The sequence below is a fragment of the Cavia porcellus genome, unplaced genomic scaffold, assembly GCF_034190915.1.
Source record: "Cavia porcellus strain 051 isolate PalLab524CR breed Dunkin Hartley unplaced genomic scaffold, mCavPor4.1 scaffold_22, whole genome shotgun sequence".
Lineage (NCBI taxonomy): Eukaryota > Metazoa > Chordata > Mammalia > Rodentia > Caviidae > Cavia > Cavia porcellus.
In genome coordinates, this window is record NW_026947505.1 from 52,969,084 (window position 1) to 52,989,745 (window position 20,662).

Below are 20,662 nucleotides of genomic sequence, written 5' to 3' on the forward strand. Positions count from 1 at the left end.
ATCACACATTAAAGGTACCTATGTAATGTTTTAAAGAAAGTATGTGGCTGCCACCCTCTTGACAGAGGTAGCAGCAGCATCCACACAGGGGTGAGAAGAGAGGAGAAGAAGAATGTGCTAATGTCTCTTGAATATACACTCACTCTTGTAATTTAGGTGTACAAATTTGTGCCACTTTCTGCAGGAGATTTAGTTCGCATAACCTGGGTGTGATTAAGTCAGTGATGACCCTACTCAGGCCTAATCGTGCCTTGAGTTCCTTGCTAATCAGAGAACATTTACCCGTACCATGGGTATCCTTAAAAATAGACTGCTGACTGTGAATGTAGTTCAGGGTAGGGTTTGTGCTTAGCAAACTGTGTTCACCTCTTAATACTAGAAAAAGAGAGAGAGAGAAAAATAAAGACAGAAATATCCATGTGGGGCATCACATGCCTGTAATACCAGCCCCAAGAGGCTGAGGCAGCAGGGTCACTCACCACAATTTTGAGACCAGCCTAGGCTACACAGTGAGTTCAAGGCCAACCTAAACTACATACTGAGACTCTGTCTCAAAAAAAAAAAAAAAAAAAAAAGGCCAGAGATATAGCTCACCATTTTAAGTGCCTGCCTGATGAGAACAAGGTCCTGAGTTCATTTCCCAGTACCCCCCCCCCCAAAAGACAGAAAGAAAGGAAAGAGAGAAAAAAGAAGTCAGTATCTCATAAAAGGATGTATCTCCTAGATGGGTCACATAAATAACCAATTAATGACAGAAAGAAAGCCAGGAAATAGTCTATGGAGATCCGTGATCATTTCTCTTTAAATACACAGATATTGGGGCAGATATTCTACATAAAGAAGAGCAGTTTCAAGTGAATGTACTCAAAGAAAGTATTGCAAAAGCAGAAGCTAAAGTGTGGGAGCAGGTAAAAGACATTAGAAATTAATGTAAAATGCATATGTATAGTTCTTTTACTTTTTGCATTTGTCTAAAGCAAAAGTACATCGTCATAGGCAAAAGCACTGCAGTCAGACACAACTGACTGAATCCTGGGTAGCTGTGGGTTCTGGGTACGTTCTTCAACCTCTGCAGTGGTGGCTTCTTCATCTACCAAAAGGTAATAATAATAATGATAATAATACCACCCATTCTATAGAATTATTGAGAGGGCTAAATGATGTATAGTATACCTAGCACACAGTAGGTGCTTAGCATAGACTGAGTCCCATCAAAAGCTTCCTTCCTTTTATATTGCCCACTTCATATGAATGACTGGCCTTCTTAGTCCAGTTTGATTAAAACTTGAAAAGGTAGATTGATGTAAATTATGATGACCTTGCTTTTCATATATATGCCATCCATTTGTGCTGTATGTAATGCCCCTAGACTAAATACCCATTTTTCCCAAAGGCTTCATCTTGTTCTGCTTTCTTTCTTGTTTTCTGTCTCCAAATTTTTGGTATTGCTGGCATAGGGTGTGCACCCATAATCCCTGCTACTTGAGACCCTGAGGTGGGAGGATCACTGAGTCCAGGAATTCAAGTCCAACCTGGACAGCATGGTGAGATGCTGACTCAAACAGAAATCCCCAAATCCTTGATGCTTTGTACATGTGACTGCTGAGTGGCATAGGGGTAATTTGAATGTTGGGATTCACAGTGAGCAAAGCCTCAATCTTGTAACTCCTACTTCTTTCAGTCATAGAATGACACAAATGGCTTCCTCAAGAGAAGTAAAGCTTCTTGAGGCCAAGACAAGCCACAGTGCTTACAATAATATTTCATGATTTCTTCACAAAATAAACATTACTGGAAATATTATTGGAACTGAGCATTAGTATGAATGCATTCTGAACAAAAATACTCTAGTGCAAACAGTCACAAAATTTTATTACTGATAAGTTATTTTATCAGTAATAAAATTCAAATTTCTCATGAACCAATAATTACTTATACAACATAATATAAGGCATATTTTTGTGAGTAATTGGGTTATATGTTTACCTAGTATTCTGGATAGTCTCTTCAAATAAAGCAATATCTTCTTTCTGAACTCTTCATGCAATCATACTCAACCTTCTGACTCAGCACCTTTCAACTGTTTGTGTCTGTTCAACTTCTGTGTTTTCTGGATTTTCTACCATGAGCATGTATTGCTTTGACAGTCAAGCAAGATTGTCAAATAGTGTCAGGGAGAAAAGAAACTTAGCAACCCATGAATAATCAACTTCCCTGTGTTTAACAATTGCTGAAGCAGCAGTGTTCGCCTAGGTGTGGGGTGTGTTCAGGGCACTGCTGGCTAAGGCAACCAGGGTGCTGTGGAAGTCTGAGGTGGGATTGAGTTAACAATTAGGCACCCACGGTGGTTGCTAATTTTCAGGAAATGGGAAAACTTGACCTTCCAACAGTCCCAAATAATGATGAGCTGCCCTCTGCTTATCTTGGTGATATTAATAAACTGGACTCTTTCTTTCAAAGGCCAATGAACGCCAAAAACAAGCAGTGGAAAGAGCACTTGAAGACGCAGATGTGAGACACAAATTTCAAATTCAGATTTTGGAAGAAAAACATCAAAAAGATTTACAGGTTTTCAAAACGGCTCGTGATCTTTTTAAAAATACACTAGTAAAGAAAAAATAAAGTACTTAAATTGGCAAGGGAGTGCGGGAGAAATGATAATATGTAAAGACTAGGTTGGTGTGTCACAGAGGCTGGGTGGGTGGGCCTGGAGGTTCACAGAAAAGACACTGAGCTCTGGGGACTATTGATGGTGTGAGGGGAAAAGCCCTCATAGCTTATTTTCTGAAGGAAGCTTTCCGCAGCAACGCTGCCCTGCCACCTGTCGGTGACACCTAGATCTAGATAGCAGCACCTAGATAGCAGCCATCATTGTTGTAATGAAATAATTGTGTGATTAGTTGTTTACTGTATGACCCCTCATGGCTGCAGCTTTCATCAGGGCGTGTCTCCCTATCCTTCCACTAGCTCTGGTGCCTGTTGCAGAACCTTGACTTAGCAGGGATATAAATGGTTGTTGAACAAGTCACATAGGCTGTTCTCCGCCTTCTGCACTTCTTGTTGCATTCTTTTCCCTAAATTCATGCCTTCAAGAGGGACATCGGAGCTGTCCCTCAAGTATTCCTTGCAGGACCATGGTCACAGGATGAAGGCAATGCTTTCTAAGCTGCAACTTGTTCAAGCACTTGATGCTAGGTAACTAGTAAAGTTTCTAGCCTTGGGGTTCATTGTTTAGTTTGATACTTCAGTTGTATAATCTGCTCAAAGAAAAGGGTATGAGACAATTTTCATGTTTGGCTAAGGGGGATAAACAGGATAAGACAACGTACAGGTGGCTGTTATATGGAAATACCTGGAAGAAAGTGGCCGAGGCCTGGCTCAGGTTTGGACTAATTTACTGAGAACATTAATATACAGAGACTCTGGGTCCATGCATTAAATTGTTTCAGATGAACACCTTCTATCTGCTGTAGTCTGTACTAGGTGAGATTAAAGCGGACTGCCCTTGCCCTTGGAAGACTAGTAGGTAAGGCTTCTGCCCCAGGATTCCAAATGAATAGGTGTGTGCTGCTTGTTGGGCATCAGTGGTCTACTTCAGCCAGGCGTGGCATGGTTCCCAAGGAGCAGGCTATAGTCCCCTGCACACCCTCAGTGCAGAGAGAGAGAGAAATACTGTGAATCGCCATCAAAACCAGAGACTCGCGAGAAACATAGGAATTTCAGTTATAAAACCTGAAAAATTTTTTGAAAGAGATATTGTATAAAGAAATATCTTTAAAATATTTGTACAGGAAACATGATGGATATTCATGAGGCTTTTTACCTCAAAATGTGGGCTCATTTACTCAAAATGTGTTTTAGTAAAAGCAGACCCTACATCAAATAAGAACACTACCATATAGCAGGTTATTGAATTATTTCTGGAGCTTAAAATACATATTCTACATCTAGGTGAAGCAGTAATATGATCTTAGTTTTACCAAATCTTAAATGAGAGACTGAGTTTAATTCTCTGAGTCCTAATTTAGATCATACCCAAAATAAAGGGCTAGGTATAATTTTAAAATTCTATGATTCAAATAGAAACATATGTATTATATGATACTTCATCTATCTGAAGCCCAATTACTTGTAGTCTTGATTATTAAAAATGTACTATAAAACTCAGAAATAAGCTAATATGTCCCCTTACTGAGCTAAATAAAAGTCTCTGGCTACAAGAAACAAAGTCAGGCTTATTTTCCATAGTAGGACCTCTATTCCCACTCCACTATCATCCCACTTACTGGCAAACTGAGCCCAAAAGAGTGGGTTGCTTGACTTTTCAAATCCAAAATAGAGTAAACTAAGAATGACAAAAAAGGGGGGAGTCATTGAAAACAGAAAGATAGTACTCAGCCCAAGACAGGGAAAAACAAGAATAATTGCGAATAACAAATATTAGATCTCCAAAATATCACAGCAATCAGATCATTTATGACAGAGACAAATATTCCTATGAAGTTGAACAATTGTTAAGTGCCATGTGAAGGTTTTAGGCCACTATAATCATTTCTCTTTATCTATTGAGACCATATCATCAAAAAAAATTAGTGTTTTAGTCTACTCTTTTTATGAAATTAGGTATTAAAGACAGTTGGAGACATTAACATCCAAAATATTTTATTAAAAGATAACAATTTGAAGTGCTGGGGATTTAGCTCAGCGGCATAAGCACCTGCCTTGCAAGCAGGCAGTTGTGAGTTCAATCCCCGGTACCGATAAAAACGAAAAAGACAAAAAAAAAAAGACAACAATTTGAGACAATACTTCTTTCAGGGTAAAAAAAACCAGAATTTCTAGCAGTGTTCTCCTAAAATGATTTTCAAAATACACTGGCTGGGGCCACTCTGAAGAGATAAAGTTGATTTTTGTGGTCTCTTTTTCTCTTTTCTTTGGAATAGCCACAGTGATAAGTTTAAAGATTGAAACCTTTTTTCTTTTGAAAAAACTGAAGTCTGTTAAATAATTTGGTTTTGGTGTTTGTTTGTTTGTTTTGGTGTTGGTTTTGCATGCAGGTCCTCATGCATGTAAGAAGCTAAAAGCAATTTGTTTTACTTCCAACGTCAGCTTAGGATTCTCTTTGGATGCAACATAAATGGCAGTGACTCCCTCGGGCCCCCACAGAAAAGGGTGTTCAGGGAAACTGAGCAACCTTCAGCCAGAACGTTTATTGTTTTTGTTCCTTTTAACTCGAGTAAGATTTCATTTAAAGGAGAGATTATGCTATTATAAAAAAAAAGTGCACTATACTATCTTATGTGCATGTACAGGGTTTCTGGAATGAAACATAAATAAGTGAATCTTTTTAAAGAGTGTGGCATCTCACTGCAGCAATGAAGGGGGAAACTGGAAGTTGGGAACTCCAATTTTTCCCCTAATTATGTCACTAACGTGTTTGTGAAGCGATTTATTTATGTTCTCCTAATGTCTTCCTTTTTAAAAATAGAGATAAAAATTAACTTTGAATGACAGTTTTGAAACTCATGGATAGAATTAATCACCCCTGCTTTCTTGTTATAATTTTGCTACAGCACCCAGTACACAGGTAGTTGTCTCCTCCACCCCCAGGGAGTCCCCTGAGAATAAGGGTCTTCCTGGCCTTCTCTGTTTGTAGCATCTGGTCTAAGCAGTGGCGACACAGCTTTCCTTTAGCAATGTTTATAAAATTCTTCTGCCGAGTGTTGGTTTGACTGGTGTGTCCTCTTTTTATTTGGATGAAAGTCGTCTATAGATCTTCCAACCATAGAACAGTAGAACTCTTTATTTCTGTCTCTTTCATTAATGAGAAAGGGCCCCTGCGTGGTGGCTGTCTCAGGAGTGCAGACTGAAAGACAGATTCTGGTGACGGGAGTAACGTGTATCTGTTTTCTGCCTGAGTCTTAGCTTCCTTCCTACCCCCGCAGACACACTGCAGATACAATTAGTTGTGTCATTTTACTGTGTATAGTGATAGTATGATAATCAGGAAAGAAAGACTTGGGCTGGGATTATAGCTCAGGGTTACAGAGCTTGCCTAGCATGTAGGAAGGGTTTGATCTCCAGCCCTAAAAGACAAAACTTTAACCTTACCTCCTAACCAACATTTTTACATATTCCTTTTCAATATGATCTGTACAGTATATATTTTTGCTACATAATGTATACATTATTGGCTTTAACATGTGAATAAAAGTTCTCTGTATCCTCTAGAATGTTGTTTTACATCATCAGTATTAACAGGCAAACATTTCATCAAGTAGATGAAACTATGATTTAGACCCAACATCTTAGTATTTATCCTAAAACCTCAAAGCTATAATATCCAAACTAACTTTTTTTCATTTAAGGAAATGGCAGATAAAACCAAGACAGAAGTGTTTCAAAATGTGGGCGAGGAAATGAAGAGGGAAAACCTGGCTGCAGAACAACGCATGGTTCATCGAATCCAGAGGATTATGGTGGAGTGCCACAGAGAGAAGATGGAGGCGGTGCAGAAGGCCAGGGAGGAGGAGCGGCAGATCGCTCAGCTGGCCCTCAAGGACCAGAAAAGGTATGTCAGAGAACACCCTGCAGATGTGCGCTTGGCTTTACCAAAGTCCATTTGGAAGAAGGGGTAAGGTACATAGGTAGATATCGCCCAGTTTTTGTTTTTATATTTTTATTGTGAAAGTTATCAAACATGAATAAGTTATATTAGAGAGAAGGTTTATTAAAAAGTAGTAACATAATTACTCAAGGATCTAACATCCAATTTAGCAAATTTAGCAAATTTTAGCAAATTTAGCAAAAAAAATATTTCTGAAGCTCCTATATGTTCCTTCTCAGTTATATTTCCTTCACTCCTCTTTTCCACAGATAACTAGTCATCTAAGTGTTATGATCTTCATTCTGTATCTCTAGTTTTAAGAGGCTGAAGAGAGAAATCAATTAACATTTTTCCCATAGATACATAGAAGTAAATTTACATTTATGTATCTTAGCCTAGTTTATATGCCACTGTAGATATGCTACTTCTTAGATATTTTTCTTCTTAGTAATATGTGTTGCAAAAGTTGAGTTTATGACAATGTATAAATCAAAACTCATAGGTCCTGACTTATTTCTTTCCCATTCTCCTCTTCTTCCTATAGACAAAGGTTTTATACAATAGGGTCTCTATCCTCCCATAGTGTTTTGATGTATTGATAGCCTGTGCATAGTCACAAACCATTTTTAGTAAATCAAGTCGTATATACACCGCAGGGAGCATGTGCAGCATACATAGATGCACACCAAGGCCATCCTTTCTGTGTAGGAGATGAGCATTTGATGAAGTGTGACAGTTGTCAGGATGTGAGAGCTCGTCAGCTGCAGAGACAAACGCGGCTGCCCAATGCTCAGTGACCAGCCCAAGGTCACTAAGTTGTAGCATCAGAACCAAGACCGAGACCACCATGTTTGACCTCCTGTTTGTTTGTTGATTTAGTTAATAAGAAAATCCATTTGAATATCATCAAATAAGATCTTTTTCATCAGTAACTGTGAAATCCCGGAAGGGTCGCAGACCGAGGATGAGGGCAGCAGTTTGCTCACGTGTTTCCTCCTGCACCGGCCGTAACTCACTGTGCAGTGGAAGGCAGAGCAGAGCCAGAGCCGCAGGAGGGACCAGGGAATCGGCTGCGGGCCGGTGTGGGGAAGGTGGCCTCTGCTCCCTCACCACCTCCGTCCGCAGGACTCCACCCCTCCCCAGAGCGCGGAGTCTGCTTCTCATGCGTCCTTGTCGGCCCCTCATCCCTCCTCGGGAGGCCTTGCCCTTTCCTCTGGGAGGTTTGCATGGAAAAAAAAACCACTAAGATTAGAGAGCTGATATGTGTATTGTTTAAATACATCCAACTAGAATGTCTCTTTTATTCATGGTGTTTCCCACATGCCTAGAGGAGAACATGACACATAGTGAATTCACTGAGCTAATAGTTAAATAAAAAGTTTTTTGGTGTTTTTGAATCAAGGTCTCCCTGTGTAGCCCAGGCTGGCTTTGAACTCACAGAAATCATCCTGCTTCAGCCTCCCTGTTGCTGGGATTATAGGCATGGATCATTGTGCCCTGTGGTTTAAATTTATTTTGATCAGCTGAACTCTATAGCATACCAGATCTTATTTCCAGACATTGCTTAAAATAAATAAAATATTTTTATTCGTATTTGTGATACATAATGTATTTATTATAGGGAACTGATATCTGTACATATCATGCTTTAATCCTTTTTACTTACCCTTCCTTTCCCCCCTCCCGTTCCCATCGCTCTATATCCCTTTCCCATTCACAAAACATCTATTTCCCATTTTCTATTATTTTTAACATTGTTATTTAAATTAATTATACTTTGGATTTCTCATAGAAGAGAAATTATGTGATATTCAAGCTTCTCTTCTTGATTTATTTTACTAATCATTATAGTCTCAATGTGCATCCATTTTCCTACAAATGACTCAAATTTATCCTTCTTTATGGCAGAGTAGTACTCCATTGTGTGTGTGAGTGTGTGTGTGTGTGTGTGTGTGTGTGTGTGTGTCACATTTTATTTACCCATTGATCTGCTGGAAATAAAGGCTGCTTCCAAGATTTAGCTATTATGAGTTTTTTTTTTGAATTTTTTTTTTTTATTTAAGAGGAAAAAGAGAAAAACATGATACAAACCAAAGCGGCGTAAGGGTACACGCAATACAGAACTACAAAACAAAACAAAACAAAACAAAACAAAAAAACATAACAGTAAGAAATTACCTGCTAGTAGATTACACACTATCTTCTTGAAAATAGTTCCTCAAATCACAGTATCAAAGAACACAAGGTGGACATTCAAACAGAGAGACTGCAAACAGCTGTGTTCAATGTTCCAAAAACATTGATAAAGTCAGCTATTTAACACCCCCAAACACACTTGCTGTTATATCCGTTAGAGCTCTTTTTCTTTTTTTTTTTCCCCTCTCTTTTTTACAACAAAATTTACACATCTTGGATTTTATTACTCCTTAGTGCTTATTACTTTCTTTGGGGCGGGGGAAGAATACAGTCAAATATGGCAAAACAAAGCTGTCAGTCAATACCAAGGATAGACAGCACATGGTGTAGAACAGAGTACAAGTTTATCAACAATGGTTATCAACGTTGTCCCTTGTTTCCTTAAAAAGAATTGTCTATCTTATTAGATATTATAAAGTTGGACAAAACAATAGAGAACAAGACCAATAAAACTTAGGCATTGTAAACATTACAGGACTTCCAAAGAAGATAATAGTCAAACCAGAATGGGTATCTTAGTGAATCTTATTGTCTTCAAAGTAGTTGCCTATGTCTTCAAACTTGATACTATCATATAGAATGGAACAGAGTCTAATCAGTCAAAACAAGATCGTGGGAGTACTACAGGACTTCAAAACAAGTTAATAGGAAATCGAAAAGAGTTACTATTTATATATCCTAATTTTTTTGAATTTTTTCTTTAATTAAGACAAACATAAGAAATGACTAAATAATTTTTTTGAAACAATAAGGGGGAGATTGAGATAAAACAGGACATAACAATATAACAATAGAGGTCACAGCATGACTGTTTCAACAACCTAGTACTTCACCACCTTATAACCTGACTTAATAGTAGTTACCATAGTGTCTTTTTCCTTGAAATATTTGGGTAAAACTTCATATACTCTAGCTTCAAATATTTTCATATCAAGAAGCCCAGAATAAAGCCTTTCTAATTAATGAGTGAAAACTTTATAAGGCTTCAAGGCCACCTAATGGGGAATCATGATTACCACATATTTTTATATATTTGAATCATTATTTACATTAGGGAAACTATTCGGTATTCACACATGCGAGATTGATTTATTTCACTAATGAGTATGGTCTCAAGCTGCGCCCATTTATTGATAAATATCTCAATGTGATCCTTCTTTATAGCTGAATAATACTCCATTGTATAGAAATACCACAACTTTTTTATCCATTCCTCAGTTGATGGGCACTTGGGTTGTTTCCAAGATCTGGCGATTACAAATTGTGCTGCTATAAACATAGGTGCACATATATCACTGTGGTATGATGCTTTCAGTTCTTCTGGGAATATGCCTAGAAGTGGAATAGCTGGAATAAATGGGATTTCCAGTCCCAACTTTTTGAGAAATCTCCAGACAGATCTCCACAAAGGCTGTACCAGTCTACACTCCCACCAGCAGTGCAGGAGAGTTCCTTTTTCCCCACAGCCTCTCCAGCATTTGTTGTCGGTTTTCTTGATCCTGGCCATTCTTTCAGGAGTGAGATGGTATCTCAGTGTGGTTTTAATTTGCATTTCTCTAATGACCAATGATGATGAGCATTTTTTCATGTATTTATTTGCCATTTGCATTTCTTCATCTGAGAATTGCATATTCATCTCAGATGCCCATTTTTGGATTGGATCTTTGAATTTCGGAGGTCTGAGTTTCTTTAATTCTTTATATGTTTTAGACAAGAGGCCCTTGTCTGAGAGAGAGTTCACTAAAATCTTTTCCCAGTTTGTGGGTTTTCTTTTCACTATGCTGGAGATTTCTTTTGACATGCAGAAACTTTTTAATAAGAAGTGGTCCCAGTTATTGATTCTGGGAAGCATTTCCCGTGCAGTTTGAGTCCTGTTCATGAATTCTTTACCTACTCCTATGTCTCCAAGGTTTCTACCTATTTTGTCTTCCAATAGATTTAGTGTTTCTGTTTTAATATTCAGATCTTTGACCCATTTAGATTTTAATTTAGTACATGGTGATAGACATGGGTCTAGCTTTAGTTTTCGGCAAATGGAGAGCCAGTTTTTCCAGCACCATTTATTAAAGAGACTGTCGTTCTTCCAGTGAACCTGCTTGGCTCCTTTATCAAAAATAAGGTGGTTGAGTGTGTTCGTAGTTGTGGTTGTATCTTCTAATCTATTCCACTGATCTTCAGCTCTGTTTTGATTCCAATACCATGTTGATTTTACTACTGTTGCTTTGTAGTATAACTTCAAGTCAGGGATTGTGATGCCTCCTGCTTTGTCTTTGCTGCTTAGAATTGCCTTTGCGATTCTAGGTCTCTTCTGGTTCCAGATGAAATTTAGGAGTGATTTCTCTAGATCTATAAGGTATGTTGATGGTATTTCTATTGGGATTGCATTGAATCTGTATAACAGTTTTGGGAGAATGGCCATTTTCACAATGTTTGTTCTTCCTATCCATGAGTAAGGGATGTCTTTCCATTTTCTGAGATCATCTTCAATTTCCTTTTTCAGTGTATTATAATTTTCACTGTATAAGTCTTTCACTTCTTTCGTAAGAGTAATTCCTAAATATTTCATTTTTTTGCTTGCTAATGTGAATAGTCCAGTTTCTGTTATTTCCCTCTCTGTAATTTTGTTGTTCGTGTATAGGAATGCTATTGATTTCTGAGTATTGATTTTGTATCCAGCCACATTACTGAATTTATTTATTGTATCTAAGAGTATTTCAATGGAGTTTAGGGGGTCTTCTATGTAGAGTATCATGTCATCTGCAAACAATGATAATTTAACTTCTTCTTTTCCTATCTTTACCCCTTTTATTTCTCTTTCTTGCCTAATTGCTCTGGCTAGTACTTCCAGTACTATATTAAATAGGAGTGGTGATAAAGGACATCCTTGTCTTGTACCCGATTTTAAAGTAAAGGCTTTCAATTTTTGGCCATTTAGTATGATGCTGGCTGTTGGTTTGTCATAAATGGCCTTTATTATATTGAGGTAAAGACCATTTATTCCAATTTTCTGTAAAGTTCTTATCATGAATAAGTGTTGGACCTTATCAAAGGCTTTTTCTGCATCTATAGAGATGATCATGTGATTCTTATTTTTGGCTTTATTGATATGGTGGATTACATTTATTGATTTGCGTATGTTGAACCATCCTTGCATTCCTGGGATGAATCCCACTTGGTCATGGCGTATAATCTTCTTGATGATTCGCTGGATCCTATTTGCCAATATTTTATTGAGGATTTTTGCATCTGTGTTCATTAGGGAGATCGGTCTATAGTTCTCTTTTATAGTTGGGTCTTTCTCAGGTTTTGGTACTAGAGTAATATTTGCTTCCAGGAATGACTTAGGAAGGATTGCTTCCCTTTCAATTTCATTGAATAGTTTGAGGAGTGTCGGCATTAGGTCTTCTTTATATTTCTTGTAGAATTCTGCAGTGAATCCATCTGGGCCTGGGCTCTTCTTGGTGGGCAAGGACCCAATTACATTCTCAATTTCATTAGCAGAGATTGGGTTATTCAACAGTTTTATATCCTCTTGATCTAGCTTTGGTACTTCATATGTTTCTAAGAATCTGTCTATTTCTTCTGTGTTATCAAACCTTTGAGAGTAGAGGTTTTCGAAATAGGTGTTGATGATCCTCTGTATTTCTATTGGGTCTGTAGTGATTTCTCCTTTTTCATTTCTTATTGCATGAATTTGAGCTTTTTCTTTCCTTTTTTTAATAAGGTTGGCTAGGGGCTTATCGATTTTATTTATTCTTTCAAAGAACCAACTCTTTGATTCGTTGATTCTTTGGATTGTTTTCTTAGTCTCTATTGCATTGATTTCTGCTCTGATTTTTATAATTTCCTCTCTTCTTTTGGCTTTGGGCTTGACTTGCTCTTCTTTTTCTAGCTGTTTGAGGTGTAGCATCAAGTTATTTATTTGTATTCGTTCTGTTTTCCTGATGTGGGAACTCAGTGCAATAAATTTTCCTCTCAGAACGGCTTTCATTGCATCCCACAGATTCCGGTAAGTTGTATCTGCATTTTCATTTTCTTTAAGTATTTTTTAAATTTCTTCTTTAATTTCTTCTGGGACCCACTGATTACTCAAGAGTGTGTTTTTTAGTTTCCATGTGTTTGCGGAATTTTTGCAGTATCCTTTGTCATTAATTTCTAATTTCAGAGCGCTACGATCCGATAATATGCAAGGGATGATTTCAACTCTTTTGCATTTGCTTAAATATGTTCTGTGAGCTAATATATGGTCTATTTTAGAAAATGATCCATGTACTGCTGAGAAGAATGTGTATTCTGATGTTGTTGGGTGGAACATTCTGTATATGTCTATCAAACCCATTTGTTCACAGGTGTGATTCAGTTCTGTTATTTCTTTGCTCATTTTCTGTCTGGTTGATCTGTCCCTTGGTGTCAGTGGTGTATTAAGGTCTCCTGTTACAATTGTGTTACTGATAATTTGAGTTTTCATTTCTGTTAATAATTGTTTTATATAACTGGGTGCTCTGGAGTTTGGTGCGTATATATTTAAGATAGTTATCTCTTCCTCTTGGAGTTTTCCCCTTATGAGTATGTAGTGACCTTCTTTGTCCTTTATGGTCATTGTTGGTTTAAAGTTCACATTGTCTGCAAACAGAATGGCTACTCCTGCCTTTTTTTGGATTCCTGCTGCATGAAGAATTGTTTTCGATCCTTTGACTTTCAGTCTGTGAGTATCTTTCTGGGTTAGATGGGTTTCCTGTAAACAGCATATGGTTGGATTTTGTTTCTTGATCCATTCTGCTAGTCTGTTTCTTTTGATTGGTGCATTGAGACCATTTACATTAATGGTTGTTACTGTTAAATGCTGGTTAATTGTAGGAATGTTATCTCTCTGCTGTTGCATCTTTATCTTTCGGTTCTGTTTAATTATTTGCTTTGCTTAGTGGTTTTTTCCTTTGTGTATCTAAACTGTCTTTCAATATTTTTTGCAGGGTTGGTTTGGTGTTCATGAAGTTCTTCAGCTGTTCTTTGTCATGGAAGTATCGTATTGCACCATCTATTTTGAATGATAGTTTTGCAGGATATATCAGTCTTGGTTGGAAATCATTTTGCTTTAGGATCTGGAATACTTCACTCCATGCTCTTCTTGACTTTATTGTTTGTGCTGAGAAGTCTGCTGTGATTCTGATAGGTTTTCCTTTATAAGTGATTTGTCTTTTCTCTCTGACAGCTTTTAATAATCTATTCTTGTGTTGGATTTCTGGGATGGTGATTATTATATGTCTGGGTGTAGTTTTATTTTGGTTATGACTGTTTGGAGTTCTATATGCTTCACTGATCCTGATGTCAGTTTCTGATCTCATGCTTGGGAAATTTTCAGCTATTACTTCTCTAAATATCCTCCTGACATCCTTCATGTTGTCTCCCTCTCTTTCATTAATCCCTATCATTCTTATGTTATTCTTCTTTGCATCGTCTTGCAGTTGTTGAATTGTTGTTTCCTGGTTCCTTGTTATTTTCAAAAGATCTTTCCTTTCCTGTTCACTAGCTGCAATCCTGTCTTCAAGGTCTGAAATTCTATCTTCACTTTCATTAAGGCGGTTTTTACAACTTTCAGTGGAGTTTTTTATTTCCTGTATATCTCTGTGCATCTGCATTGTGTATTCTGTTTGTTTCTTATATTGCTCGTCTAGGGATTCTATCTTTTTGTTTAGTTCCTCCAATTTTTTATCTGTGTTTTCTTTAGATATATTTAGAATCTCTTTCATTTCTTTTATCATTTCTTCTTTTATCTGGGAGATTATTTCGAGTTTGAATTTCTTTAAAGCTTCCTGGAGTTGCTTGTCAATTTCAGTGGCTATTGTGTCCGATATATGAGGTGGATGGGATATATTTTCTTCTATATACATCGCTCCTAGGGTTTCTTGAGATGGGCTGGAGGTTTGAGGTTGTAATTTGGTCTTTCGTTTTGTCATTTTCCTATATTTCTGTGTTTCAAGTGTTATTTGAAAGCTTCCTCAGGATCTGTTGAAAATCCCCTTCTATGTTTGGAGCTACTGAGACTCTGGCGCCGCGCTACCCCAAGCCATTAGGCCTACAGAACCAGTGGCCCTCCTCTGCCTGCTCAGAACTCCGCAGTTCCAGACAAGCTGGGCCTCAGGGACACTGTGCGCCCACCTGCCCCTTGGAAGCTCCACAGTTCTTCAATCGCAGCCGGGTTAGGGTACTCACCACAGGCCGCAGTGCTTCAGGAACCTGTGGACCCTCCCTGGTTGCAGAGATATCCACAGTCCTCCAGACACATAGAGAGGCCGATGCAGGCACCCCAAATCTGCCCAGCTCCTCCTCTGCAGACCAATGGCCAGGCACGGCAGCTAAACAGGCTGGGCTAGGCTGGTAGTGTGGGCCAGCCCACCTATGGGGAGCTCAGCAGGTCTCCAAATGAAGCCGGGAATGGGGAGGCTGATGTGGAAGCCTCAAACCCACCTCTCTCCTTCACTGCACCTGGAAGCCTGAGGGAACTCCAGCAGTCTGGGCGCAGATATCCAGAGTCCTCCAGACACGCAGAGAGGCCAGTGGGGGCACCCCAGATCTGCCCAGCTCCTCCTCTGCAGACCTATGGCCAGGCGCGGCAGCTAAACAGGCTGGGCTAGGCTGGTAGTGTGGGCCAGCCCACCTATGGGGAGCTCAGCAGGTCTCCAAATGAAGCCGGGAATGGGGAGGCTGATGTGGAAGCCTCAAACCCACCTCTCTCCTTCACTGCACCTGGAAGCCTGAGGGAACTCCAGCAGTCTGGGTGCAGATATCCAGAGTCCTCCAGACACGCAGAGAGGCCGGTGAGGGCACCCCAGATCTGCCCAGCTCCTCCTCTGCAGGCCTATGGCCAGGCGCGGCAGCTAAACAGGCTGGGCTAGGCTGGTAGTGTGGGCCAGCCCACCTATGGGGAGCTCAGCAGGTCTCCAAATGAAGCCGGGAATGGGGAGGCTGATGTGGAAGCCTCAAACCCACCTCTCTCCTTCACTGCACCTGGAAGCCTGAGGGAACTCCAGCAGTCTGGGCGCAGATATCCAGAGTCCTCCAGACACGCAGAGAGGCCGCTGAAGGCATCCCAGATCTGCCCAGCTCCTCCTCTGCAGACCTATGGCCAGGCACGGCAGCTAAACAGGCTGGGCTAGGCTGGTAGTGTGGGCCAGCCCACCTATCGGGAGCTCAGCAGGTCTCCAAATGAAGCCGGGAATGGGGAGGCTGATGTGGAAGCCTCAAACCCACCTCTCTCCTTCACTGCACCTGGAAGCCTGAGGGAACTCCAGCAGTCTGGGCGCAGATATCCAGAGTCCTCCAGACACGCAGAGAGGCCAGTGGGGGCACCCCAGATCTGCCCAGCTCCTCCTCTGCAGACCTATGGCCAGGTGCGGCAGCTAAACAGGCTGGGCTAGGCTGGTAGTGTGGGCCAGCCCACCTATCGGGAGCTCAGCAGGTCTCCAAGTGAAGCCGGGAATGGGGAGGCTGATGTGGAAGCCTCAAACCCACCTCTCTCCTTCACTGCACCTGGAAGCCTGAGGAAACTCCAGCAGTCTGGGCGCAGATATCCAGAGTCCTCCAGACACGCAGAGAGGCCAGTGAGGGCACCCCAGATCTTGCTATTATGAGTTAAATTGCTATAAACATTGTAATGCATGTATCACTGCAGTATGTCTTCAACATTTAGGAATATACCTAGAAAGGTGTCTACATGGATCAAAGGAATTTCTATTTTTAGTTTTTGAGAAATCTGCTTATTGATTTCCATAGTGGTTATACTAATTTACACTCCCATCAGCAGTGTAGAAGGTATACACACAATGGAGTGCTACCCTGCCATAAGGGAGGATAAGCTTGAGATGTAACTAAATGGATGCACCTTGAGACCATACTCTTAAGTGAAATAAATCAGATTCATGTGTGTAAATACCACAATGTTTCTCTGTATAAACAAGGACCATCATTTCTTCTGAGAAGTGTCTGTTCATTTTAGTAGTCCACTTTTTGATTGGGTTTTCATTTAGGTGGTGTCTGATTTTTTGAGTTCTTTATTCTAGATATTAGTCCACTGACTCAGGAATAGCTGAAACAACATTTTTTCTTTTCTTTGGTGTTCTGTAGGTTGTCTTTTCACTCCATTGGTTGTTCTCTCTTTCTGTGAAGAAGCTTTTTAATTTGACATAATCCCATTTGCTGATTCTTGGTACTATTTCTTGTGTAATTGGAGTTTTGTTCTAGAATCCCTTGCCTGTACCTATGTCTTCAAGAGTTTTACCAGCTATAATTAGAATTTGTAGATCCTGTATTTGGTTATAAACTTTCATCTAAGACTTAAGTTTTCAGAACACTTACATGAGAAATATTTTCAGTGAACAGAAACTTTTATAGATGTTGATGACTATATTTATACAGATTACCTCAGAGACACTGGACTTTTTTCCTTTTAAAGTTTAAAAAAATGGGAAAGTTCTGCTTGTTTTCTAGCCTGAGGCATGAGTGGAGTAAATGCTCAGGAATTTTTGTGGTCAGCGCTGTAATTTCTAATGTAGCTACCTTTTATTCAATAGCCGCAGCACACAAGGCCCTTTGTATAGCTTTCATCAAATTTTTATGTTCCTTTCTGGGGGATTCTATAAACCTGCTTGTCTTCAGATTAAAATCCTGATTCTTGGACAGAAACCAAGCAAACTGCCAAAGGGCAAGCCCAGCAGAGCTGACAGGGTCTGATTTGAGACCTGGCCTGTAGGAGGCCAAAATTTGTGACTTTCTGTGATGTTTCCCTGCCGGATGGGAAGCTACGTGAGTTATCTAGAGGATTTGTCCACTTTATTTTAGCTTGTCAGGTGTTTTGCATGAATGTGGTAATGAGATCTAGCACAACGAAGTAAGGATCCTTCTTCAGTGTATAAAACAAGTGGTGCACAGCCGGCCCAAGCGATCAAGGCCGAGTGCACTGATATACATGACGTGCAAGTTCTAGAAGAGTTTAAAGTCTTGGAAAAAACAAACGTGAGAGTCTGTGTCAAGGGAGGTTTTTCCAGAAGAGGTTGATTTTTAATTGAGCCTCAAATGATGGGAGGTTCCATTTGTGAGAGAGGTGAAAAGAATGAGAACAGAATGATTAAAGATATGGAAGGAGAGGGGCTGGGGATTTAGCTCAGCAGCATAAGCACCTGCCTTGCAAGCAGGCAGTTGTGAGTTCAATCCTCGGTACTGATAAAAAAAAAAAAAGATATGGAAGGAGAAGTTTGATTTATAATGAGACAGAGTCAGTGAACAATTCGAGAGGATTAATAACCCTAAGTAGAAATGTGCAGCAGAATGCTGAGGTCAAATCAGGACTTGCTGCCCCACACCCCAACTTTGGTAATGTCTGCAGCTCCAGTTTGTGTGTGTCAGTGACCCCCTTATAGGGTCGTGGAAGAAAATCAGAATGCATTTTCTTTGTGAACATAATGGTTATATCTGATTGAAATAGAGTTAACACTTCTGTAGTTCAAGTGAAAAAAAATGGATTAGCAGCTTATTATGGACTAACCAAGCAAGTGATCTGCTATGTTCATCATTGGTCCACTTTATATACAAGTGACTTTTGGAAGCAAATTCTGTCATAATTTAAGAATAATCTGTAGGGAAAATTAGACACTGGTTCTTATTGACTTCAGATCCAGGATTTTTATTAACAACAGTGAAAAGGAGGTTGAATGTGTATAACTCACACATAAGACAGGTGAAATTTTCACTTAGAAGGGAAGGAAGGGTGGGCACTGGTTTTGCTTTAAAACTATGATCATGTGAATGTGACTAAGGATCATAGCCTCTGTGCATTGCACCTTTCCTCAATCCTGGCTTTAATTCTGCTTCATGAAAAGGACCACAATAAAATTCAGAGACTCCTTGATGTAGAACCAGAAGAAACAAATCCCAAAGGGTCCAAAGATGGGCTTTAAAGCATATTAGAAAGGCCCAGGTCACACCCAGTGACCCGTCTTTCAAACCAGGAAACTCAGCTGGCAGCTGCGGTGAGTCCTGTGTGGCATCCCAAGCCCCAGGAGACTTTAAAATCATCACTTCCAGTGCTCAAGGACACACCCAGCTCCCAGCCACACTAGACTAGCCTTGGGAGGTTTTGCAGACTGATTACATTATACCCAGTGACCTTCTTCAATCAGGGGAGTTGAGAGCAGGTGAAGTGAGCTCCAGGACATTGGTCTTTGCCCAGGGAGAGATTTAGCCCATCATCCACATTGGTTAGGTGACTGCCCAGCTGCCTGGAACACTGAAGGTGGCACAGGAGGGCCTGAAGACCTGCATGGACCATGCTCAGCAACCTCCATTCAGTACCAGGAGTACAGGGCATAGGAGAGGATTTTCAACACATCCAGGGGAAGCCTTGGAACAACACTTGAAACACAGAAATATAGGAAAATCACAAAATGAAAGACCAAAACACAATCTCAAACCTCCAGCCCATCCCAAGAAAGCCATGTAAATAGAAGAAAATATATGCTGTATACCTGAAATACCTGTAATAATAGCAACTGAAATAAAGAAGCAACTCCAGGAAGCTTTAAAAGAATTCAAACTAGAAATAATCTCCCAGGTAAATGAAGAAATGATAAAAGAAATGAAAGAGATGCTGGACATATCTAAAGAATACACAGTTAAAACATTGGAGGAGGTACACAAAAAGAATCTCTAGATAAACAATATAAGAAACAAACAGAATACATGGAGCAGATGCAAAGAGACATACAGGAAATCAAAAATTGCATTGAAAGTTGTAAAAATTGCCTCAATGAAAGTGAAGATGGAATTTCAGACCTCGAAGACAAGATTGCAGCCAGTGAACAGGAAAGGAAAGATCTTTTAAAAATAACAAGGAATCAGGAAATAACAATTCAACAGCTGCAAGATGATTCAAAGGAAAACAACATAACATTGATAGGGATAAATGAAAAAGAAGGGGACAACACAAATGATATCAAGAGGCTTTTTACAGAAGTAATAGAAAATTTCCCAAACATGAGAATGGAAACTAACATTAGGATTAGTGAAGCATATAGAACTCCAAATAGCCATAATCAAAACAAAACCACACCCAGACATATAATAATCACCATCCCAGAAATCCAACAAAAGAATAGAATACTAAAAGCTGTCACAGGGAAAAGACAGATCACCTATAAAGGAAAGCCCATGAGAATCACAGAAGACTCTTCAGCACAAACAATAAAGTCAAGAAGAGCATGGGGTAAAGTTTTTCAGATCCTAAAGGAAAATGATTTTCAACCTAGACTGGTGTACCCTGAAAAACTGTCCTTCAAAATTGATGGAGAAATAAGATACTTCCATGACAAAGAACAGCTAAAAAACTTCATGAACACCAAGCCAACCCTGCAAAGAATACTGAAAGACAGTCTAGATACATATAGGGAAAAAACCACTAAGCAAGGTAGACAGTTAAACAGAATGGAAAGATAAAGATGCAGCAAAAGAGAGATAATATGTCAACAATAAACCCATATATAACAGTAATAACCATTAATGTAAATGGTCTCAATTCACCAATTAAATGAAACAGACTGGCAGAATGGATCAAGAAACAACATCCAACCATATGCTGTCTGCAAGAAACCCATCTAACCCAAAAGGAAACTCACAGACTGAAAGTCAAAGGATGGAAAACAATACTTCATGCAACAGGAACCAAAAAAAGAGTGGGGGTAGCTACTCTGTTTGCAATTAATGTGAACTTCAAGCCAAGAATGATCCTAAGATATAAAGAAGGTCACTACATACTGGTTAGGAGAAAACTTCAAGAGGAAGAGATAACTATCTTAAATATATATGCACCAA

At 39.4% G+C, this 20,662-nt stretch overlaps 1 protein-coding gene across 1 annotated transcript in view; it reads left to right on the forward strand.

Annotated features, from left to right (window-relative positions):
* The window catches only part of CUNH6orf163 (chromosome unknown C6orf163 homolog), a 31,863-nt gene that overhangs the window by 5,234 nt on the left and 5,967 nt on the right, over positions 1-20,662 (forward strand). The window contains exons 2-4 of the mRNA XM_063233188.1: positions 814-908; positions 2,461-2,568; positions 6,369-6,571. Of these exons, the coding sequence (XP_063089258.1) occupies positions 814-908; positions 2,461-2,568; positions 6,369-6,571 (406 nt within the window). The remainder of the gene's footprint in view (positions 1-813; positions 909-2,460; positions 2,569-6,368; positions 6,572-20,662) is intronic.